Raw genomic sequence first — 25,732 nt, forward strand, 5'->3', positions numbered from 1 at the left:
TTAAAAATGCCACGGGATGTGGGACAAATTGTTAAAAATCGGGACTGTCCTACCAAAAGTGGGAAGTCTGGTCAGCTTATCCTAGAAGCACCAGTGTCCACAAAGTGCTTCCCTGCAGAAGTCCAAACTCTGGCTCCATAGGGACTCTCCTCTAAGCTTTTGAAATAAGAACCCCAGTGGGGCAGGATCCAGAAGTACTGAGCCCAGATCTACAGGCTCCCTCTTTCAATGTTCTAGTTCAAATAACCTCAACCTCTTCCCTTCATTCTCCAGCCCTCAAGCTGGTAGCTGCTTCCTGTTATATACATATGTTATATAACTTCAGTTTTCCTTTTTGCTATTTCAATCCTCCAATACCTGTGTAACAAATTCATGATATTAAGATTCTATCTATTGAAATACCTTGCATGGACTTCATCTTCTTTGTTTTCCTGAATAAACTTGATACAAAAGTATGCAATAAGTACCTGTTATCCTTATTTTTCCAATTTCTTCCCTTAAAATATCTATTCTCTATGTTTCCCACTTCCAGATTCCACCCATAATCCAGGCATCATGCTAGATACTGGAGCTACTAAGATGAATAAAGCAATGTTCCTGCTATGAAGGGGATTGCAATCCAGTAAAGAGAACCAATATATGTACCAAAAAAATGCAGCAAAGTGTTATGGGAGGATGTAGGGTTCAAAAGAGGCACAAAGATTGGACTGGCTAACTCTACCAGGGACAGGACAGAGTGGGAGTAGGACAGTGTTATAGAAGCCTTCGTTTTTCTTACCTGAAATACACTTTCCTGATATCTAAGCATTGCTGATTAAAAATGATTTAATCGAAATCTTCCATGAAGCTTTATTTGATCATTCAGCCCTCTTTCAAGGCATTTTCTTTTATGGGAATTTTCACAGTACCCACAGGAGAACCTGCCATTTATTGAATAACTCTATCATGCCACACATACAATGCCGTATGATTTACATAAGTAATTCTCATTTAATATTTATTTAACTCTTGAAATGGGACAATAATTGGTAGTTATTACTTTCCCCAAATGTTAAATCAAGAAAAATGAATCTTAAAGAGGTTAAATAGCCTGATCTAGGTCTTGCAACTTGTAAGTTATAATCAGGATTCAGTCCTAGCTCTGAAACTTTTATACATAGTATTATTTTACTAAGTACTCAGTTAAATGTGGTTGAATCATGTGCAAAGGGATTTATGGCCTCTTTTATCAGAGCATGTACTCCCAGAGGATGAGGACATGCATTCTATTTTTCTGTCCCCACCACACCCTTCAGAATATATTGAAGATTCACTAAATATATGACTGAGAGTAAATGGATTTGCTGACTAGTCTCCTTCTCCATAGTCACATATTAGCTTTACCCATGGCATCTTAACAATATAACTGAATTAAAGTGGGAGGAATTTTGAAAAAGTATTTATTTGACAGCAGCCAATTATCAGCTTTGGAAATGGCTTTGAAAAATAGAATAGGTAGGTCAGCACTTTGGGTTTCTGAAAAGAAAAAAACTTTTTAAGCTGTTTTGCAAAGAGACACAAGCTCATTTTTCAGCCCATATATTGTCTCAAGAGCCTGTGTTTAAACTTGCAGTTAAAACAACCAGTCCTTTGTAAGATTAAGGGCTTATTTGTGTTTATATATAAAAGCATGTCTCATTAATACAGTGAATTGTATAGAAAATTATCTAGCAGGTTCTGCACTTCTCAAATAAGAATATGTTATATAACTTCAATATTTACTTATTCCCTCAAACTCATGCAAAGTGAATCTGGTAGGGAAAAAAAAATCTGCTTTTGACTTCCCAAATATCTCAAAAGCACACAATTTGAGAAGGATCATTGGTTTCTTAATTCTTAGAGAAATCACTCTTAAACCTTCATACTCAACAGTGATCACTTGTAAGAAGAAATTCTGGTTGGTGGAAAAGAGGAAAGCCAGGGTAGATACAGATGGGTTTACATGTGATTAAGTGGAGAACTATATTGACGCCATCTTGAATCTGGGACAAGAAGTAGGTTTGATTGTAGCAACACAACTAAATAAAACTAAAGGAGAGCTCATGCCGTGATATGTAAGAAGTCAGTGAGTTATTTGTGTAGAACTATGCGAACAACAATAGGGATGTTCCATCCAACATTGTGAGGGGTGGGAAGCCATCTTCTCTGAGACAGGTGGATGTAAAAGACCTACAGAACACAACTTCCTTTTCAACAAAATATCCACCTGATCCACTGTTGTTATGTCTGGCTGTGATTCCTGTCTCCAAGGATCCTACAGTGTCCCCATTGGCCAGGCTACCACCATCTGTGCCTCTGACACATGCTGTCAGTGTGGAGTCTGCCTGTCCAGCCTCTATCCCCATGAGCTCAGCCGCCTTCAGACCACCTGCTTCAACACCTGCCACATACCACCAATGAGCTGGCTGCTCAACTCTTGTCACCTGTCTCCCAGACTGAGCACAATCTCTGTCACCACCTATGTCCAATCTTGTGCATATGGACCACCTTGCTACTAGCTAAAGATATTTTAAAGAGCTTAACCACATTGCCCTAGGCACCTACACTAGTAATTCAGGTCTGCTTGACAAGTGCCCATTAATTAGGGGCTCTGGAAGAAAATCCTGTGCCTTCAGTTTTGCAGAAGTCTTTCCCTATTTTAAACAATGATTTGAAATTGGAAGTGGGAAAATACTATCAATGTTCTCCTTACATTAAAATTAAACAAACACCACTACTTCCCAAACCAAACCATGTACTGTTTTGATGTTTAATGCTATAATTACCCAACAACTCTTGACACTCGCATTATGAATCTATAAATATATCCAGCAGAATTATGCTTTCTGATGACATTGACATAAATCTCACAGTCAAAAGGAGGCCTCGCAGGGATATGTGGGTATCTAAAGAAAACTACAGATACTAACACACATTAGGCTCTAAACTTAAAATTGTCATAAATTTAAAGTCAGCACCTACTTTTAATTATTTTTTTGCCTACCTCCAACTAAACTCATATGTGTCCTACAAGAGGTAGAGATGGTGTCAATTAGAGATAAACATCACAGAAAGAAACCCAAAGATTGAGCCGAGCCCTGTATTTTCATTGTCTCATTTAGGTAAAGCTTTAAATGGACAACTGTTTGGACAAGTGTAAAATAAGAATCACGAATAAAATGAATCACTCTGCTTATGTGAAGGGCTGTTATTATAAGAGGCCATTATAAAAATAAAGACCTTTTTATTATAATCTCTAATTTAATCCAAATTCAATAAACATTTGTCAAATGCCAACCATGTTTCGGGTATTATCCTGGATGCCTAAAAGAGGCAAACAAGATTAAGATGCGATTCCCCCTTTCAAGGATTTCAAGGAGTGAGGAAAACAAATGTTAAGTGCCAAATTCTAAAACAGAGCAGAAAGAAATGAAGTTGAAACGAAAGGATGGGCAGCACATTTAGTGACAGCAAGAATGAAAACATCTAGAAAAGTCACCTAAAGTGTCTTTATGGAAGAGATATTTGGCTGAAGCTGGAGGGATCAGTAGTATTTGAGAAGGAGGGAAGTGGTGAAGGACATTTTAAGCCAAAGGAACGAGTCAGATCACAGAAGGATAAAGAACCTAGGAGACTCTAACTTTCATTTTTATTTGCTGTGCTTTATGATTAACGTATGCATTATCTCACATAGTTACCATTTTCCCAGTGAGAACACTTAATCCACTCTCAGCATTTTTCAAGAACACAATATGTTGTTATTAACTAAAGTCACCATGTTGTACAATAGATTTCTTGAACCAAAACATTTCAAGATAAATTTCAAAGAGAAGTCAAAGAGAATATAAGGAAGGTCATAGAGGGTCTTCTTCAGATGGATTTTCTACTTTCCAAACCACTGGTTCACAATGAAAGAGTTTGCTAAATCAAGTGTAAAATAAACATTAAACATTTCCTTGATGATTTCAATACTAGTTCATTAACTTTGAATTCTAGAGTATCTGGGAGGACGCTTGAATTTACCTTTCAGTTCTTCAACATTAAGGTGCATGCATGATGTAAACCCCCTTGGAGTTTGTTGTAAATTCCTGCTAATAAAAATAGCTTAAAGATTATTTGTAAATAATAATAAGTAAATATTAACACTTAAGCAAAAATTAAACTAACTATCCCATTTTAAGATTCCTAAATGTAAGGTTCTTCTCACATATAATGTATGAGGCCTACTTACCAATGGCATTTAGACCTTTCCACGGATTCCTTTCTTCGCTTTGGAAAAGAGCATACTGGTTTTTGGTACTGACCCCTCAGAAACAACCCACCAAGGTGTTTATACTTTGTGTTTATTCAACAAACAACAAATTATGTAGTTTAGATTACACCATCTGAAGAGACTTATGCTGACCATGGGCAGGCATGGGAAGATGCTGGAATCACAGAAGACTACACATTGGAGCTTATCTAGTCCAACACCCTCATCTGCCAACTTACAGTAAGACAAATCAAGGCCAATTGAGGTGAAGATCGCTGTATACGGCATTCCTCAAAGGAATTTATAATCCAGCTGAATACCCAAGATATGAAAATAAATGAGCATGCAAACAAAGTAGGAAGTTAGTAAAAATGAACTTCTGTTATCACAAATGGCTGTAGTTTAAATCGCCTCGGGAGAGATCCCATTCCAAAATTCACTGTTTTTCAGTGAATCGTTTGATTTATCCTTTCAATTCTCACTTCGTCTTATTTTAAAGTACATAAATCATTGACCTGAAGACGAATGAAGGCTGAAGTGGTTTTCTTTTAATGATACATTCAATGAAGGATAGCGACTGGGTGGATCTTTCCATCCAGGGGATTGATACTTTGATGGGCATAACTTTGAGAATACAGACCCTTTTAGAAAGAAAAAAAAACCCAAAGAGGAATACATTATAAATTGCCTATAGAGTTATTAAAAATAATAAAAAGAAGTTTCATCCTACATCATTCTATCATCTTGCTTGCTCCATAAAACCTGGATTAGACCATCAATAAATAAAAAATATGTACAAAAAACTTTATAAGTAATGCATATATATCTGAGATATACACAGTCATATGACACATTCATTGGTAAATAACCCTACCCTTGTTGACTATACTGAATTTAAAATAGACCAGCTAATCATTTGAGCTGCTCCTTTGGAAATTAATAATTAGAAATCATACCACTTTACCCACACTAGTTTACAGTAAGAGGAAAAAAATGACAAGACGAGTTTAGACTCTGAAATTATAGCTGAATTGTCACTTGGGCTTATTACCCATTATTCACTTAAGGTTTGGCATACCAAAACCCTGTGAATATAAAATGTGATGATCTTATGACAAAAATGACAAGTTGATGAGTCAAAAACATGATTAATTTAACAAGAACAGGAACTTCTAATAGACAAGAAAATGCCAAACCGATTAGAGAATCTTAGTGAAAAAGGAATGCCGTAAACAAAAATAAAGACAGGAAGCCTTCTGGTTGGGCCAACACCCACTGGGGAGGGTATATAAGAGCCCCAGTGACAGAGGAGGAGACATTTGTACCTCAGAAGCCTCATCTTTGTCAGAAACCAGAAACAAACCAGGCTCCCAACGCCATGGCCTGCTGCGTTCCCTGCTGTGTTCCCCGCTGCTGCAGCGTCCCCACTGGGCCCGCCACCACCATCTGCACCTCGGACAAATGCTGCCGCTGTGGAGTCTGCCTGCCCAGCACCTGCCCACACACAGTTTGGCAACTGGAGCCTACATGCTGTGACAACTGCCCCCCGCCCTGCCACATCCCTCAGCCCTGTGTGCCCACCTGCTTCCTGCTCAACTCCTGCCAGCCAACCCCAGGCCTGGAGACCCTCAACCTCACCACCTTCACTCAGCCCTGCTGTGAGCCCTGCACCCCACGCTGCTGCTGACCTGTGGCTGCTCTGCCCTGTGCCTGTCCATGAAGAACCCAGAAGCTGCCTATTTAGTATTCTCTTGCCTCAGTAGCGTATCAGGTGTTAAGGTAGACCAGAAGGCCTAGATAGAAAGACCTTATTCTAGACTTTAATGGAAACTAAAATAAGACATTTCGTATGGTTATTTAGATGAATAATCATTTGGCTCATTTGGCCAGGTGAACATCTAATGTCTCCTATTTCAACATACTATTGAAATCTTTAAGACCTCAGACTATATTTCTTGATCATGTTACTTCCTGGATCTCATTTCCTGTATTGGGTATGTTCATAGAGGCAAAAGAGTTTCTTGATGGGTTTTACAATAAACTTGATTTCTCTGGCAAGAGGTGTTCTCTGTTTATGTTAAATTTTGGGTGCAGTTCATTCATTTTACAAAGGTAAAAATTAAAAGAATGACTAACACTCTTGCTCACTTTTCATTGATTATCTTTTATATTCTCCTTCTCTTCTTTCCTCTTCCTCAGATAAATACAATTCTGGGCCAAGCCAACATTTATTTACCTACTCACTTGCTAGGTGAATCATTCATGTAATCCTTAAAATTGCACTAACAGATGAGGAAAAAACCATGAAGCGTTAAGAGTAATTCAGCATTCTCAAACTCATAAAGTTGGTTACTAAGAAAACCAGAATCCAGACTTTTGTCTGGCTCCCTCTAAAGCCCAGTTCTTTATACCTCATCAAAGAGCCTCCTATACGAATACAGCCAGAAGCTTGATGAACACAGTTATGATATTAACTTAAAATATGCAAGAGAAATAAAAAGCACAAGATTCTCTAACAACATCCACATCTGATTATAGTAGAAAAAAGGTATATGGGCCTGTAGCTGAAAATAGGCAGGTATTTAATTCTAATATCTGGGTTAAATAATGGGCCTACCTACTCTGACTTGATTTTCTCTTAGGATTCAAAGTGGTCAAGTCTAGTAACTAGAGAACATATCTCTGCTAGGAACCATACTCAGTATGGTTCCCACCAATCAGTAGAATGCCAATGCTTTTCAGGTGGTGCTAGAGCTAAAACTCCGATTAAACATCATTTAATTCATTACATTATTTTATCAACTTACTTAATTTCTCTCTTTCTAAGCCTAGAGAGAATACGTATGTATGTTATATATTCAATACATATATAATGCATATAGATATATTTATACATATAATGCATATATAAAGACACAAGTCTAAATCTGAAAAAGCACAGAAATAAAACCAAAAGAATGGATGTGGGGGGGAGGGTAAGGTAGGGCAAGGAACAGAAGAAGCAAGCTTTTAAGGAAACATGTTTTTAAACGTCCTCAATATACCTGTCAGTCTCTGCGTAAAGAAATTCCTCAGAGGATCCCACAGGCTTCCTAGCTGTTCAATTTTGAATGAACAGAAGTTAGCAACCATGGGGTAGATGGCATGCTACCATGGGGTAGATGGAACACTGTCAACAAGAGATTTAGTCCATTTACTCATCATTTGACCAATATTTTTTAAGTGTTTCCCCTATGGCAGGCACCATATTTGTGCCTAGAGATGTGAAGATAAAAGAAATGTTGTTACCTCATGTGCCTTTAAATTTCTCCCAAGTCTGGCAAAGGAGATGGACAATTTATCACAATGGCCTCGTATGTGTATTATACCTGTTGTATGAACATAATTACAATGCTGTGTGGGTCCTGCTAGACCTGGGGCGAGCAATGTGCTGTGCTTGCACACAAGACGAGCAACTGAATCCCACCTGGATTCAGGGATGCAATGTCAGGGGTGACAAACAGTCACAGGGCACTTGGTTTTAGTCAGCCACAGGAGGTAGGTGGGAAAGCCTGCAGTGAAGGATGCATTGAAGATGGGGAGAAGGGAGGGAGGGGAAAAGAAAAGAAATACCAACACCCTGAAGTGGGGGCTCCCCAGAGCAAAGGGCCTTGGACTGCAACCTTGAAGCAATGAAAGATTTGCAGCAAGAGACTCACATAATCCCAATTTGCTTGTTTCTTCTCATTATCAATCTGTGATTTATGTCTTCACTGACCCAGATAGCCCTATTGACTGGAGAAAAGTCCAATTAAAACCCAGCAAGTCAGCTGGGCAGGGTGGATGGCCTGAACTCACAGGTTCAAGACCAGCCTGAGCCAGAGCAAGACCTCGCCTGTAAAAATATACGGGCGTTGTAGCGGGCACCTGTAGTCCCAGCTATTTGGGAGACTGAGTCAAGACAATTACTTGAGTCGCTTTGAGTTTGCTGTGAGCTGTGACACCATAGTACTCTACAGAGGGTAACAAAGTGAGACTCTGTCTCAAAAAAAAAAAAAAATAGGGAAGTGCTTGGATGAGTGTGTGTGTGTCTGTGGGTGTCTAGATTTTTAGCACTTTGAAAATCTCTCACCTCATCAAGCATCACCAGGTTTTTTCTGCATCAGCTTAAAGGGAAAAAATACTCTCTATTTTTAAAAATAAAATGGTTAGTAGCTCTGACACACAGTTTAAACTTCCATTTTTAACCACATAAAAGGTAGCTCAATCCCAGTAGGTGCTATATTTAGCTTTTAACATGTCAGTCCTCAGGCCATGTAAGGCAAATTATCTCACCTCTCTAGGACTCACCTTCATTCATAAACAAAAAAGAGTACTTGCCAGGTCTCTCAGATCACTGCAGAAAAAATAAATTTTGGTAAAGAACTATAAGCCTTGTCAACAAGAGAGAAGAGTTTATTATCATAAACATGTTACTTTATACACTTCTAATCTTTAAACTTAAGTCTTATTTATAATTAGAGAAACATGATATTCTGCCTACACAGTAACAATTTCTTTAAACTTTTGAGGTGAACTCAAAGTAATATTACATACTAGATAAGAGATTGACATGTTTCTGCCATGAAATTCTATTTATAAGGATAGAGTATTCAGGTCTTTTTTTTTTTTTCTTTGTAATATTTCCTTAAAATGTCAAAAACAATTTTCTTCTTTTTCTTTCTTAATTTTTTTGCTCTTGGAGTCTAATCTTTGCCCTTCCTATTATGATATATAATAGCAGCAATCTATAATATACATATTATGTGTGTGATAAACCCTTCCACTAGACTATAAAATTCCCTGAGGGCAGGGATAATGTCTATTTTGTTCACAACTATATATCCAACTTTTATTACAGTGCCTGCCACTTAATAACTGCTCAGTAATTGTTCACTGAATTTTTTTAAATAATGGGTGAAATATTAATCAGTCTTAAGTAAAAGGGTGTACAATTTGGCAAGTATTCATGGAAATAATTAATCTGGGGAAAGTCCAGGGACACCAGCAAATACTATGAAACCTCTTTTTTAAAGAGAGCTATAGAGAACTTTTTCAAATTTTTAAATTTATTTATTTATGTGCCCACCACTTTCTCTGGTTACAAGTACAAACTTATGTATTGATCAATTGGTGCAATATCTAAGATAAATGTTTGCTATTACCTAAAATGTTGCTCTCTTACTTACCTTCAGCTCTTTTTTTTAATCAATTTTTTTTGTTTTTTTGAGACAGAATCTCACTCTGTTGCCCAGGCTAGCATGCCATGGTATCAGCCTAGCTCACAGCAACCTCAAACTCTTGGGCTAAAGCAATACTCCTTCGTTAGACTCCCAAGTAGCTGGGACTACAGGCACCCACAACAACAGCCGGCTAGTTTTTCTATTTTTAATAGAGATGGGGTCTTGTTCTTACTCAGGTTGGTCTCTATTTCCTGCATTCAAGCAATCCACCTGCCTCAGCCTCCCAGAGTACTAGGATTACAAGGTGTGAGCCACTGTGCCTGGCTAGAGATGGGGTCTTGCTATGTTGCCCAGGCTGATTTTGAACTGCTGGCCTCAAATGATCTTCTCACCTCAGCCTCCCAGAGTGCTAAGATTACAGATGTGAGCCACCACACCTGATCTCTTTGTTTTCTTCTTTCTACTATGTTTTTTGATCTTTACTTTGTCTTTAATTTGATCTGCAACTTACTTCAATAATATAGTAATTTATATTTGCATAAAACTTTGTGGCTATCCAGGGACTTTAACACTTTTTATCTGATGTGAACTTCCCGATAATATTCAGAAGATTATTGATATTATTGCCTTTATTTTGCATAGAAGAAAGAGGAGACTCGAAACCAGAATGAATTGCCTTAACAGGGAGGTAACCAACGCCCCTGGGAGGAGAAAAGACCTCAGGTGGTCCTTGTGATTCTGTTTCTCCATCCCCAAAACATGCAGACATATTCTCCCCACCCCCACCCTGGAATGATAGGTCACTGAGGAGGGACTGGAAACAATATAAGAGGAACAATGCCTTTCAGAATGAATGAGGCCAAGCTGAGTGGAAAAAGTTTGTAGTATAAGGATACCAGCTAGGAGTCCACCCTTTGCTCTTTCTTAAATGCTGAATTATGCCTGACATCTAAATGGTATACTGGAACTAGACTCCAGGTCTTTCCTACCATAGCCACATTTAACTGGGGAGGGGGGAATGCAATACAGTGTGGAAAAGGAGAGAGAATAAAACCAAACATCAACAGATTAATCTATCTCAGGCTTACAACTTCACTTTCCATTGGTAGCAATTTTACTTGAATTTTAGTATTATGGCCTTAAGATATTCTTTTTACTTAGTCTATGTAGGCATAAGCTAAAAAATCAATTTGCACACAATTAGACATGAAGAAAACAATGCAAGCCTGATCACACTAGAAAGATAAATGGGGGGAAAAAAAGATAAATGGCCAATATGAGAGAATGGCCATGTGAGAGAATATTTTAACCTAACTAGTTATAGAGAAAATACAAACACAATAATTAAATTTTGGATTATAGCCATCAAATTAGAAAATACTTTTTAAATAAAATATCTATCAAAGGCATAGGGAAATGGGAATTCTCACTTAAACATAGCTAGAGGAAATAGATAATTTAAAAATAGGTAAATAGAATTATTCTGGAGATCAGTATGAAAATAAATGTCAAAGGCCTTAAAAATATCAGAAATTGACATTTGCCCCTATAATCCTACCTAATACTTATTTCTGTTTCTGAAACAATCAGAATGTGTAGAAAGATTTATCTACACAGGTACACTCTCTTGTCACAGTGATCATAGAGAAAAGTTGAAAATAGCCAAAATGCTTCAAATAACTTGGGAGGGCAATTATATAACAAATACTAGGAAATATAAAAAGTAATATCATCAAATATAGTTAAGAATACAATGTGTTTATGATCTATGTACAAATGACTTAATAAACAAAAAATAAAAGAATACAAAATAATGAAAATACATATGTGTAAGTAAAAATGTGTGTACAATATTATTATGGTAATGGAATAAAATGATAAATGAGTGTATACAAAAATCACTAGAGGAAAATACACACACACCTTCCCACACGTAAGCATGGGAAGAAGTCTGACCATTAAGTTCCCCAACTTTTCCTAGAAAAGGTGCCACATACCTCATTGCTAAGTATCACTACACCACCTTCAAAGTACACCCCTTGGGAAGGTATGCACTCACACCAAAGCCTAGTCCACCTTTCAAAGCAGTATTAGATCTCTTTTGCTTAGAATGACCATCAGAGGTGTTGTTGTATGAAGGTCTGACATGCCACCATGCACTTACATTGGCAGCACTTCACTTCATTTGCACTTCACTGTACAAACAACTCAGAAGGTTTCATAACCTTGGTATATTAGTGTCTCACAGCTGTGCTCATGTTGACATGTGGTGGTGACTTGCTGAATGGCAATCATTTATTGTTGTCGTGTTTTTTGTATACTACACGATGACAGCTGTGATGATCATTCCAGAAAAAGAGTTCCAAAATTGTTATGAATGTGGGTAGGCCCTGGCATCAGTGCATAACTCCTCAAGGGGAGTACTGTGAAGGTGACAGTAGTGACACTCAGCAGTGAGGTAGGGAGCACTTTTTCTGGGATGAGATTGCAAATTGTCAGACCTCATGTATATATAGTATGATTAGGTAACTTCTCTTGGTGATAAGATCAGAAATTAGTTTTTCTCTTTATATTTTTGTTTTCCAAGTGCTCAATATAAACACAAGATATCTTACAGTAAAAAAAAATCGAGTAAGTACTTATTTTTAATTTCCCCATATTTCTCAAACATTGTTTCTTCACACTAGTGCAATTTTGATTTTCAAAAGCCTCAGAGCTCAAAGAAAATAACTAAAATTAAGTTCAACTCTTTAAAACAAAAATACTTCATCAGACACACGAGTGCAGATAAAGGAGAATAGAATAAAAACTTAGTGGCAGTGGGGAGAAGACCGACATATCACAGATCCGGTGTTGGGATTGTAATAGCAGAAGGCTTTGGTGACATCTCAAAGTTTATGTTCCCGTGACAAATGGCAAGAGTAATCAGTTCAGATTTAGCAATGAACTCAAATAAAAGTTAATTAGGAAAATAGAGACTCTTTACAGGCATCTAAATGTCAAAACAATTAAGGATAATGGGTACACCAACATAAACAAGAACCAGGAAAGAAGCCTTCAGGCAGCTCCGACACCCACTGGAGAGGGTATATAAGAGCCCCAGACCAGGGAGAGACATCCATACTTCAGAAGCCTCATCCTTCTTCTCAGCCAAACCAATACAAACCACAGGTTCCCAACGCCATGGCCTCCTGCGTTCCCTGCTGTGTTCCCCGCTGCTGCAGCGTCCCCACTGGGCCCGCCACCACCATCTGCACCTCGGACAAATGCTGCCGCTGTGGAGTCTGCCTGCCCAGCACCTGCCCACACACAGTTTGGCAACTGGAGCCTACATGCTGTGACAACTGCCCCCCGCCCTGCCACATCCCTCAGCCCTGTGTGCCCACCTGCTTCCTGCTCAACTCCTGCCAGCCAACCCCAGGCCTGGAGACCCTCAACCTCACCACCTTCACTCAGCCCTGCTGTGAGCCCTGCACCCCAAGCTGCTGCTGACCTGTGGGTGCTCTGCTCCATGCCTGACAATGAAAGAGTCGACCCAGAAGCTTTAGCGTTCACCTGTCTCAGTACCTACAACGAATTGACTATGCTTTAGAAGTTGGAGGAGGGGTGGCACTATTACTGGCAACCCCCACCCACAAAAAAAAAAAAAGAAAGAAAGAAACTTAGAGACTTTCAACCCCATGCAGCTATTATGTGTAACCAAGGGCAGTTTGAATAGGTGGATGTCTACAGGCTTCTCAACGTTGTTCAGTTCCTTCATATTAAAGTGTATCTTTCTTTGGGTGCTTTGGGAAGTTTGTTTCCAGTCTTGGGTGGTTTCTTTCCAGAAACTGAGGAAGTTCATGATCATCCTAATAAATTTTACATCTCTGGCATAGCACAAATGTCTACAATTACTTATGGTTATTTCTGTTAATTCATTAAAAGTGTTTCTTAACTCTGAATGTTGGCATTTTTAAAAAACTGGGAACATCATTAAAACTTAAAATGGTAACAGTACAGACAAATATTTCCTGCTTTTATTTGTTTTGCTGTTTTAAGAAAACTAAATGCCCTTGTTTATAAGATGGTCCAGTATATCAGCATACTTGAAAGGAGATTTCCTCTCATTTGCCCTCAAAGAAAAAAAATGACTTAGGTAGGTTGAAAAAGACTAAACAGGACCCAAAGGCCAAACATGACAAAACATATAAACTAATTCATGTGACCTGAGCTCCTTATGAAAAAATTTATAATACAATAATGTCATTATTTCTTGAACTAACATTCATTAAATATCTATTACGTGTCCTGTGTTTTATTGTCTCTGCTAAAAATGAGATGACCTCGGGCAGGTGAAGAAGATACAAACACATCGTAATACCCATTCATTCCTTCATACAGTGGACAATTATTTATTAAATGCCACCTGTGTTATAATTTAAAAATACAATAAGTATTCTACTAGCAGCATTAGCAAAGTGCTGTGGAGCCATGAAGATGAGAATAATTAAGATTGTTGCCATAGAGATAAAGTGGGAAAAACATAGTCCATGACAAATGGACTTGAGCTAGTCATCAAAGAGATGTGGAGAAGGCATTGGAGGGAGATCAGATAGTGGGTTTTGTCACCAACCAAGCCAGTGAGCACAGCAGAGAATTCACAGGAAAGAATTTAAGATGGAAATACTGTGTTCTGTCCTAGATGTGCCAAGTTTACAGAGTTAGGACAACCATTCTAGAGAGGAAGAAAATGTATGCTGGCAGGTGCAGAAGTCTGTGTAAAAGTTCTCCTTAAGGACGTGTGGAGGGCTAAGTAGCATGTGTGCAGGATGGAATTCCATGAGGCATAGTGGAGATTGGCTGCTGGGGTAACTAGAAGCTGAACAGAAATTCTAAAGGTCAAAACTTGCCAATAACAGACATTGAATTTCCTGCCCAACTAGAGGGGGAGAAGCTTGCTGAGCACCTCATACATTCAACAGATATTCCAGAAGGGGCACACCAAAAGAATAACCTCAGTCAAGGGACGTGACAAATTATACCCACCCTAACAGGGTTTAAAACCAAGCCTGAGATGATAAAGAGATGCTGTCTGAACACAACTGAATACTCAAATTCTATAAGATAATCAAGATGTTTTAAAACATATCATCCAAGATGAAGAGCATAAAATAAAAAGTTATTAGATGTGTGAAAAAACAGGAAAATATCACCCACAACTGAGAGAAAAAATAGCTAATAAAAATAGTTCCAGAGAGACATAGATGTTGGAATTAGTAGCCAGGGATCTTAAAAGAGTTGTTATAAATATTTTCATGATTTTAAAGGAAGAGGTGAACAAACTGTGAAAGAAAAAGAGTAGAAAAGATAAGGGGTCTCATCAGAAAAGTAAAATTTTAAACTTTTCTTCTATTTAAAATAGTAAGTTAAATTTAAATTATTTAAATTGGAGAAAAACAAATAAAAGTTCTAGAATAAAAGTGTATGATGTCTGAAATAAAGAATTTAATAATGGGTTTAATAGACACTGCCAAATAGAGATGAGGTCAATGAATTAAGATAGATCAAAATGGAAAAAAAAAAAGGTAGATCAAGATGATCTTAAGATAAATCAAAATTATCAGAATGAAAGCACTCAGGGCAGAGGAGAGATTGAAAAAAAATGAAAAGAACCTGAGCAGCCTGTGGGAAAGTGCCAAGTGGTGCAATACACATGTAACTAGAGTCTCAGAATGAGAGGAATGGGAAAATAAGGAAGAAAAATGGAGGAGTTGGAAAATGTCCCAAATTTGGTGACATATTTTATTAACCTACAGACTCAAGAATCTCAAGAAATTCTAAGGAGGATAAATGCAATCTAAACACAGACATATGCACACACCACACCGAGACATACGTAGTATCATAGTCAAGCTGCTGAATAATAAAGATCAATAGAACATCTTTAAAAGAAAGAAGAAGAAATATACATCAAACACAAGCCTGCAAAGAAAAACTGGACATATGACCTCTAGTTAGGTAAGATTTGATATGATTGACCATATCATAGAGTCCTTCCATTACGAGGGACTTTCCTTCTTTGCTTTCATGGAGAAACTGAGTGCCTCAACCACCCTGTGACCTGGCCAGCTGCTGTTCCCCTTGCAGGCTTGAACCCAAGCTGGGCCTTGGCCTTGAACATTCCCAGGCACTAATAAAGTTGTTTAGGCTATTGCACAAAATACTGAAAATCAAACATGTTGCTAAATAGAAACTAGCCTCAACCCTGAGCCAAATTCCTTGAGGCCTCATAAATTCTTTTGAACATTTTGAACATATCTGGGCAAAACATTTCAGTTTGTCATGAGTAGTACCCTAAAGCTCTCTGTAATTTCCCCCAGTAAAATGCTTTGGACTGATCACTCTGGTGTTTAGTGCTTTTTTTTTTTTTTAAATTTCAACTGGCCCCATCTCAGGACATTTTGGATAGTTCCTTTTGGGAGTTATCCCATCACTTCAGGGATGATTTCAGTCATGGCTTCACCTGGACAGAACACATATTAACTGAATGGAAGAGAAAGAATGCAATCACCTAAATAGATACAAAGGAGCATCTAACAAAATGTAACACCCACACTCATGATAAAAGTTTTAGCAAACTAATAACAGATCTGTAATATCTGGGAAAGAAATTATAGCCAAAAATATACTTAATGGTGGAATAGCAAATACTTTTCTCCTGTGGTACAGGGCAAAGGTGTTTGTTCCCAACACTATTCAATATTTTATTAAAGATCCAAGTCAATTAAATAAAGCAAGAAAGTGAATAGATTTTTTATGAAAATTTTTCTTTGAGCCACAAGGATAAATCTTTTCAATGATGCCAGATCAAATGACTGGAATAAAATAAAATTTGACTCTATTTCACATCATTGGCCAAAAACTAATTCAGATGATTTTCAGACCTAAATGTAAAAGCTAAAATTATAAAGCTTCTATAAGAATAATTAAGATAGTAAACTAAGAAATCACTTTGAGGCACCCAATTATTTCTTAGGACACACAAAGCCTCAATCATGAGAAATGATAACTAGGACTTTATAAACATAAAATTCTATGCCCATCAAAAGGCATGATTAGGAAAATAAAAAAGTAAGTCACAGAGAAAAAAATATTTTAAAAATATTTAAAATACATATATCTGACAAAGAACTCATACCCCAAATATAAAAAGAATTTCTAAAACTCAGTAAGAAAAAGATAAGTCATGAAAAATAAGCAAAATACTGAAATAGTTGCCTCTCTAAAGAAGATGTCCAAATGGACAATTAAGTGCATGAAAAGCTCCTCAATATAATTAGACATCAGGAAAATATACATTAACCTCAAGACAACACATTATGACAATGACAATGTCTAAAATTAAAATATCTGACATCACCAAATATTGGGGAAGATGGAAAATCTGGTTATTTCTTATAAAAGAAATACCATATATACCTAGCCTATGCCTCAACACTTCTACTCCTAGGTATGGATCCAAGATAAATAAAAACATATATCCACAAAAATATTTGTACTAGAGTATCTATGGCTGTGCTCTTCAAAAACCTCAAACAAGGAATAACCCAAGTGTTCATTCGAATGAATATAGACTAATGGTAGTAGAGTCATATAATAAAATATTCTTCCACAAATAAAAACAAGAATTAACTACGGATGCAAATGACAAGAATGAATTTAAAAACGCAGTGCTAAGGGAAAGAAACCAGACACAAAAATATGCAGGGTCTTTGATTTATTCATAAAATTCAAGAATAGAGAATACCAATCTATGCTAACCAGAATCAGTACAATTCAGGTATTTACCTGGGGAAGGGAAGATTCTATAAAAAGGGGCCCAGGGAACATTCTGGTGTGATGAAAATTTTCATTATCTTGCCTGGAGTGATGGTGACATAGTTGCATGCATTTATCAAAACTGAATTTCGCCATCGGTAAATTTTATCTGAATTGAACAAATGTAGAGTAAGGGAAAGAACATGTATTTGACAATTACAGACTCACTGAGGACCAAGATGCATCAATTGGAGGCCTTACCTTGGCATGACATTTTGCTGTTTGTGAAGTGAAAGTCATTCACAGTGCTTACCATTTAATAACTCTGTATGGTTGGGCAGAGACAGGCATTATTTTTCCCATATTATACTGAGAACTAAGAAAGATACAAAGGATTTGCACCAACTGTCATGGCTGCTAGGATAAGTGTTCTTTGTCTTTTCCCAGTTTTCCTGGTCATACTGTGTTAATTATTTTCATAAAGAATCAAATGTTAAAACAGAAGCATCTGTAGATATATTTTTTAGCAAATACCAAGGGCCTACTACATTATACCCAATGTGCTGGGGCCAAGAAGACAAATAAGATATACTTATCTTAAAAGGAACATTATTTTAAAAGTCGAGAAACATAAAAATGCATACAGTTTTCAAAAGCAATGTCATAACTGCTACAGGGGAGCTATGTGCAAAAGGCTTGGGAATAGCCCCATCTCCACATGAGCAATTGAGTGACATTTCAGCTGAGCCCTGACATGTGAATTCAGCCAGGAAAGTGATGGCAACAGAGCAGTAAACCCAAAAAAAAACATACCGACAAAGGTTAGAGGATAGCTGAGCTGGGGGTTGTGAGAGAAGATCCAAAAATGAGCTTAGAAAAGTATATTGGCACCAGATTTGCCAACGTAGGACGTTTGGCATCGTGAGTGGAGATTAACAAAAAGTAGGCTTGTATTGTAGAAAAAAAACAGCAGTAGGTGGATGTGCTGAGATAAGAGCGTATTAAATGACCCTATCATTGTCAAATAAAACAATCCTATCTTTTTCTGATGACCTTTCATGGTACCTGTTTCCCTCCATTCACAATGTTCTTTTCTTCTGAGGGTGAGATGGTAGAGAATAAATTCTGGGCTATTTCCATCTTCTAAGATGGGCCTTGCAGCTACAGATCACTATACAACACTACACGATCAGCCCCACCTTCTGTATGTTACAAGAACCAGTAACCAACATTTTACAATCAGAAATTAGCTCCAGACAAAAGCAAGCATTTCTTATTTTATCTGCAGTTACATTCCTGCTTTCTAATTAACTGGAACCTCTGGTGGACATGGGTTCACTTCAAAGATATTTTTCTTTGAGTCATTAGGTTCCCGTGAAACCATAATTTTCTTTCAGAGATTTGGGGTTTTCAGATGTGTTTCTAAATCCTTGAACTCACCTGCCTTGCAGGTCAGCATCCATAGACCGGGAGGCATTCTCAGAACTTCTAGCACAAATCAGCGTAAATGTTGAAAAGTGAAGAGAATCGACTACATTCCAACCCAACTCTGCCCAGTGAACAATAAGTCATAAGAGATTGTTTTAATCAGTGATATATGTTCTTCTGGTTTGGTTTTGTTTCTATTACCCACTATCTAGAAAGCAGTGCTCAGAGTTAGGGAGAAAAAAATAAATTTATTCTAGATCACAAAACATTTAACTTTGACAGATAAATGTTTTTTCCCCCCTAGAAGAGTCTTAAAGATTATAGAGGTGATTTTCTCAGTGCATCTTTGGAAATAAAATATATACCACAGTTAACGCTAAGTGAAGTGAAATAGGTGATGCTTCACGATGGAGAGAAAATTCAAGAGGAAATCCAAAAGAAGTGCATCTCAGGATCTTGTCTGCCAGTGACTGTACCAGAGAGCCCACCCGATGGCATTGCAGACGTGGGAATAGTAGAATTTTACTTCCCAACTTCTGGTGTGTTTAATTTTCATGAAATTCATAAATAAACAAACAAAAACAGATCTCAGAAGAAAAACTTCTGTGGCTTCTTTGCCCCTCCTCTGAGGTATAATCAGTGAAAGTTTCCCAAGAGGCTGAAAGATTATAACTCGGAATTTATACATCACTCTTATTAGAAATGCAGGAAAAAATAGTATAGCTGATCTAAAAATAAGTCATAGGAAATGTGCAGAAGGCAAGTTTCAAGAAATCAAAGATCACAACTCCAGGTCATGATAACCAATTTATATCTTGGCCCACAGGGCACAACTTATTCCCATTAGATCCGTAAAGGGACGTTGTCATCTGGACACAGAGAGCTGTGACGCACACACACAGCCCTTAAGCCCAGCACACACCTCACTGTTCTCCCACCTAAGCACGTGCTCTGGGGTCGCAAAAAAAGAATCGCTAATCACACTGACCATCTTTATGATGTGGCATAAACAAAGAAATGTCATTTAATGAGTTGTAGTATTAATTTTAAAAAGAGATACGAGCAGTCAGCCCACCGAATCAAAAACCCATGGGAAGATTATTTATCTTATTTGTAACAAGTTTTATCTATAATGATCCATTGGCCAAATTTTCTCTTTCTATTCTGATTCTACCAAAAGGACAATGGTTTCTGTGGTGAGTTTGTGGAATAAGTATTCTATCTTCCTGGCACGTGGAAAGGGTATAAGTTTCTATTTAGTAACCTGAAGTTATCCCTCTTTTATGAGGCATAAAACTCTTCCTCAGTAAATAAACAACTCTAATGAAATGTTTGTATGAAAACCAGCACCAACAGCGAGATAAAGGAAACATCCGGGGCAGTCTGTAAATACCCATCTGGACATCTATATAAAAGTCTCAGGAAGGAAGGACAGTTTTGGAGTCAAGGCAAGTGGAGTTTCACAGGCAGGTTCTGTCCCTCTCTTCTGCAAGGATGACTTCGGACTGCTCCCCTACACCCTGCTCCCCTGAGTCCTGCACTGGGGCTCCCGGTCATGAACCTGCTTCAACCTGTTCCACGGAAACCTCTTGCATCCCCAGCGCCTGGGCTGCCTCCAGGGTCCAGACCCCCAGCTTCCTGTGCAGGTCTCGCCTGCTGCCCGGTTGCCTGGCGCCATGCTACCTTGCCGGGAGCTGTAACAGCCCGTGCTTGGTGGGGGCCTGTGCCTGGTGTGAGGATGGGGCATTCACCAGCAATGAGAAGGAGACCATGCAGTTCCTGAATGACAGACTCGCCAGCTACCTGGACAAGGTGCGCAGCCTGGAGCAGACCAACGCAGAGCTGGAGGGCAGGATCCGAGAGCAATGTGAGCAGGAGACCCCGCTGGCGTGCCCTGACTGCCAGTGTTACTTCAACACCATCGAAGATCTCCAACAAAAGGTTGGTGCCTGGCTACTCTAAAGCGCCACCTTCCCAATCTACGTGATCTGCTTTCTCTTTACCCCAAAGAAGCCTAGTTTGTGGAAGGAAATCAAGGGAAGTCGAAATTCTAGGTGCTAGTGTGATACAGAGGAGAGGGCACTGGACTGGGAGTGAGGAACCAGTCCCAGAACTGCCCCAACAGAGTTACACACCTGCAGAGTTTAACTTCATTACCTATAGAATGGGGGGAAACTGTATCATAATTAAAATCACTTCTGCACATAACAATGAACGTTCAGGCTCGGCGCCTATAGCTCAACCGGCTAAGGCGCCAGCCACGTACACCTAAGGTGGTGGGTTCGAATCCCCAGCCCGGACCTGCCAAACAACAATGATGGCTGCAACCAAAAAATAGCCGGGCGTTGTGGCGGGCGCCTGTGGTCCCAGCTACTTGGGAGGCGGAGGCAGGAGACTCGCTTGAGCCCAGGAGTTGGAGGTTGCTGTGAGCTGTAATGCCACGGCACTCTACCCAGGGGGACAGCTTGAGGCTCTGTCTCAAAAAAAAAAAAAAAAAAAAAAAAACAATGAACGTTCATGCTAGCTTTCACACACAACTTGAAATGTCATTTTTTAAGCATAGAATTTCACCTACTAACCATTTTCTTCTCTTCTTGATGAATTTCTGTGATTACGGATGGGGATATAGTCATAATACAACCTACTTACAGAGAAAACTTAAATGATGTTCAACTGCCAAGGAATGTTGTGAAATATCTTTGCCCACTAAAAAGCTGAACATTTTCATTTCTCTGCTTTGTTTCTAAATTGACACTGCTTTTTTCCTTCATGAACTCGTATGGTTAGTGAGAAAAGCCGCCTGAAAATGATTTTATTCTTTCTTATAAAGAGGTTCAAAGACTTTCAAAGGATTCAACAGCTAAAGGAATAGCTGTTAACTGAATAGATATTTAGATTTCTCTCAAAGAACCATTTCTCACACGACTTCCTAGATCTTGTGCACCAAGGCAGAGAACTCCAGACTTGCCGTACAGCTTGACAACTGCAAACTGGCTACTGATGACTTTAGGTCAAAGTAAGTTTAATTTTAATTTAAAAATAAATTATAGCTGTCTGATTGCCTCTCTTAATCTCTCTCACCCCTCCCCCTGCCAAATTTCTCTATATAGTATTTGCAAAGTTCAGAATGTTGTAGAAGCTTGAATTTATCCTTATTGAGGATGTAAAAGAAACAGCAGATGGCTCCTTGAGCCTGTGTCTTGATCCCCCGTGTGGCCCAGCCCTTTGCCCAGCATCCAGCAGGGTAAACACCGGCTTCACGTGTTTTTGCTATGAAAGGTACGAGAATGAGCTGTCCCTTCGCCAGCTGTTAGAGGCTGACATCAGCGGCCTGCGTGGAATCCTGGATGACCTGACTCTGTGCAAATCCGATCTGGAGGCCCACGTGGAGTCCCTGCAGGAAGATCTCCTTTGCCTTAAGAAAAACCACAAAGAGGTGAGGAAGGTGGCAACACCGCTGAAGGACCCGAAGAGTAAGAAAGTTAAACCGATACAGATCTGATGCTGATTGGTGTACATACATTGAACTTGGGCAGACATTCTATAAGCTGGAATAGAACTACATGGGGCACTATTACTGTTCAGCCCGATCGTCCCCTGGTGTCTCTGAATATAGACATGACCTAGCCCCTAGCTGGTGCCAGATGAAGGAACCAAAAATTCTTGACTGCCATTGCTTAAGTGCAGGAAGTGGCTCCACAAATAGCTGTCTTTGGAGGCTTTATGCCACCCCTAATTCAGTCTACATGATATGAAAGTTGGGCTGATTAATGTAGATTGTGAAGCCCATTTCAAAAAGGGAATAAAGACTCATGCTGTATTTGGATCAAGTTTTTTATTTTTTTAATATTGTGCATTTACAAACTTTTCTAAGCCATACAATATGAAGTGATTGGTTGTGTCGTATTGATGAAGCTGGAAAAGGAGAAGCTGAACGGGGAGGAAAAGCACATTTGCTCTTTGAACACTTGCTGATAATAACCAGCATCTAATGAAACCTCAGTGTGTGCTAGAACTTTCATAAATTCCTTATGTATATATTAACTCTTCTATATCTCACTATATTTCCCAGAAAGGTACAGTTATTATGTCTATTTGGCAGATGAGGAAACTGAGACCCTTCTAAGTGGTGAAGAGAGATTCAGCATGGGCAATCTGAGTCAGAATCCCGCACTCTTACCCACTGCTCCAAAAAAGCAGAAATGGGACGCCATAGACCATCAGATTGATTTTTCTTTCTATTGCTCTGGGACCTTCCTTACTCCATCTCCGCTTTCAGGAGGTCAACTCGCTTCGTGGACAGCTTGGTGACCGACTCAGCGTGGAGCTGGACACTGCCCCCACCATCGACCTCAACAGGGCCCTGGATGAGATGCGGTGTCAGTACGAAACGGTGCTCACCAACAACCGCAGGGACGCTGAAGCATGGTTCGCTGTTCAGGTCAGCAAGGGAGCGGTAAAATGTCAGGCTTCCGACTTCTGCCTTGTGTGAACTCTCTAACCGGGCCTGTGTTTCAGATAGAAGAGCTGAACCGGCAGCAGCTGTCCAGCGCAGAGCAGCTGCAGGGCTGCCAGACGGAGATCTTGGAACTGAAACGCACAGCCAATGCTCTGGAAATCGAGCTCCAGGCCCAGCAAAGCCTGGTGCGTAAGGCAAAGGCAGTCTTAGCTGTTCCCTGATAAGTCAGGCTCCGGGATGCTATGTCCTCTCCTGTCACTCAAGGGTTACCATTCCTCGCCTTTCCCAATACTGCTGTTTACCCACCAAAAGCAGAAGGTCAATGGCCCTGCTGGGATGTCTAACCTTCTCTCCTGGGCTTCAGCATGATCCTGCCACCCGCTCCAGACACATGGAGAAAGGGAAAGGCTGGGCAGAGTGAGAGAGGGGCCTTAGCGCCAAAGGCACGGAATTGGTCTTCGGATTCAGACCAATTTTCCAGGCTCACCAACATATTCAAAACAAATGGTTTTCAAACTTTTTAGCCAATAACTATCCTAAAGTTTCCCAGGATCCACCCCTTAATTTGACCCTTCACTGCACCCCACCTCACTCAAGCAATAAGGATACCATGCATCCTAGATCACATTAACCAGCTCCAGGTAAGCACCACATTCCTTAAGGTCCTACGCCGAGTACCTGGATGAGTAATAGCTGAGCATTCATCTCGTGAGGGGCACCATGCCGACTTAAGCCTCACAGTCATGTTTTGGAGTAGATACCTTTACCCCATCACCCAGATGTGAAGAACTGAGACTCAGATTAAGTAACCTGCAATTTTGCAAGAGGCAAAAGTGGAAGCTAAACCCAGGTCATTCAATCTCAAAGCCTCCCTCTTTAAAAAAAACAAAACACATATTTACTTTTCTTGATGCACAAAATTCGTACATATTTATGAGGTCCATGTGATATTTTCCTGCATGCATAGAATGTATAATGATCAAGTCAGGGTACGCAGGGCGGCCATCACCTGGGATGTTCATCATTCCTGTGTGTTGGGAACATTTCAAGTTGTCTCTTACAGATATTTTGACATACACAATACATTGTTGTTAGCTATAGTCAGTTTGCTCTGCTATCAAACGTCAGAACTAATTTCTTCTATCTAACTGTATGTTTCCCCCACCAACCAACCTCTCTTCATGCCCCCACTCACCCTCCAGCCTCTGGTACTCAGAGACTCCTCTCTTAACCACACTATACAACCCTTCTCCCCTCCTCACCAGGAGCACAAACTCAATGTTTCCTCTAAAATGCTGTTGATAGTCCTTAGCCTAAGAGTTACAAACCAGTGGGAGGCAGGGACATGCGAAAATTAACTGTCCCTGACCCCCCATTGCTATGCAACTGTTGCTACATAAATATGTAGACCTCACTAGACATAGGTGGTATACAGCCTTTAAAATTTTTCCAGGCATTGTTCTAAGTGATTTACACACGCTCACTCATTTCATCTTCACAAATTTCCTCTGAGATAGGTACTTTGCATTCCCCACTTTATGTAAAATAAAACTGAGGTTTGGAGAAGCTAAGTAATTTCCCCACAGCCACACAGCTGAAAGGGTAGAGCAAAGATTTGAAAACAGGCCATCTGGCTCCAGAGACGGGGTCCTTTGGACGTTGTTTTTCTCTCACAGTCAGAATCTCTGGAATGCACTGTGGCAGAAACCGAGGCCCAGTACAGCTCCCAGTTGGCCCAGATCCAGTGCCTGATTGACAATGTGGAGAACCAGCTGGCCGAGATCCGCTGTGACCTGGAGCGGCAGAACCAGGAGTACCGGGTGCTGCTGGACGTCAAGGCCCGGCTGGAGTGTGAGATCAACACATACCGGGGCCTGCTGGAGAGCGAGGACAGCAGGCAAGTCCCACAGCTACTCATGAAATCCCCTAGAATCACAGAGAGGCTGATGTAGGAGAATCCTGGTTTCCTCAGGGTCCGACCAAGGTCAAACCTCCCTAATGGGTTAAGGGGTCTTCTTAAAAGAGAGATGAGGAGTGGTTGAGTTGAAGCAGGTGACAACAGAAAAGTTCTAAAACACTCTAACGTTTGAAGCAGAATAATTATCACGTCCGATATTTCATGCTGGGCACCTCCCTTTGCTCCTTTTTCCACTAAAGGGAAATCTTAAAGACACTTAAGATAACATTTGCAAAACACAGAAAATATATAATTATTTAACTACCACCATTGCAGTGAACGTGAAGTAACAATTCTGTTTCCAGAGATGAAAATAGGCTTCAGTCAAATGCTATTATTCTGCAAAGAGTTTTTTTCAGAACATAATCTGTAGGGCAAACCTTGACATTTTGTTACTATCTCCTTGTCAAGCTTAGTTTAAAATTGATTTTCCCCAGGCTTCCCTGTAACCCGTGTTCTACAACATGCACATCAAGCCACACGGGTGAGCCACACTCAGCCTATGTAATTTGCACAGTGGAAAACTGCTGTTCGTGAATTGTTCACACCAGCGCAGCAGATGGAGGAATCAACGCCCAGTGTCCTAGAAAGGAGGTGGGGCTTCAACCAGAGACGTC

At 39.5% G+C, this 25,732-nt stretch overlaps 3 protein-coding genes across 3 annotated transcripts; all 3 read left to right on the plus strand.

Annotated features, from left to right (window-relative positions):
* The first annotated feature begins 5,648 nt into the window (after window positions 1-5,648).
* On the plus strand, window positions 5,649-5,957 carry LOC111724025 (keratin-associated protein 3-3). The gene has a single exon (XM_023511255.1). The coding sequence runs from the start codon at window positions 5,649-5,651 to the stop codon at window positions 5,955-5,957; it is 309 nt and encodes a 102-aa protein (XP_023367023.1).
* Window positions 5,958-12,654: 6,697 nt separating this feature from the next.
* On the plus strand, window positions 12,655-12,963 carry LOC100962967 (keratin-associated protein 3-3). Its single transcript, XM_003786676.1, has one exon. It carries the CDS (start codon window positions 12,655-12,657, stop codon window positions 12,961-12,963), a length of 309 nt encoding a protein of 102 aa, XP_003786724.1.
* A 7,226-nt stretch (window positions 12,964-20,189) lies between these two features.
* KRT40 (keratin 40) lies at window positions 20,190-25,732 on the plus strand. Its single transcript, XM_003786375.1, has 7 exons — window positions 20,190-20,640; window positions 21,633-21,715; window positions 21,979-22,135; window positions 22,979-23,140; window positions 23,218-23,343; window positions 24,835-25,055; window positions 25,553-25,732. Exons 1-7 carry the CDS (start codon window positions 20,194-20,196, stop codon window positions 25,650-25,652), a joined length of 1,296 nt encoding a protein of 431 aa, XP_003786423.1. The 5' UTR covers window positions 20,190-20,193; the 3' UTR covers window positions 25,653-25,732.

Source organism: Otolemur garnettii, unplaced genomic scaffold, assembly GCF_000181295.1.
Source record: "Otolemur garnettii isolate 467f Iridium unplaced genomic scaffold, OtoGar3 scaffold00018, whole genome shotgun sequence".
NCBI lineage: Eukaryota > Metazoa > Chordata > Mammalia > Primates > Galagidae > Otolemur > Otolemur garnettii.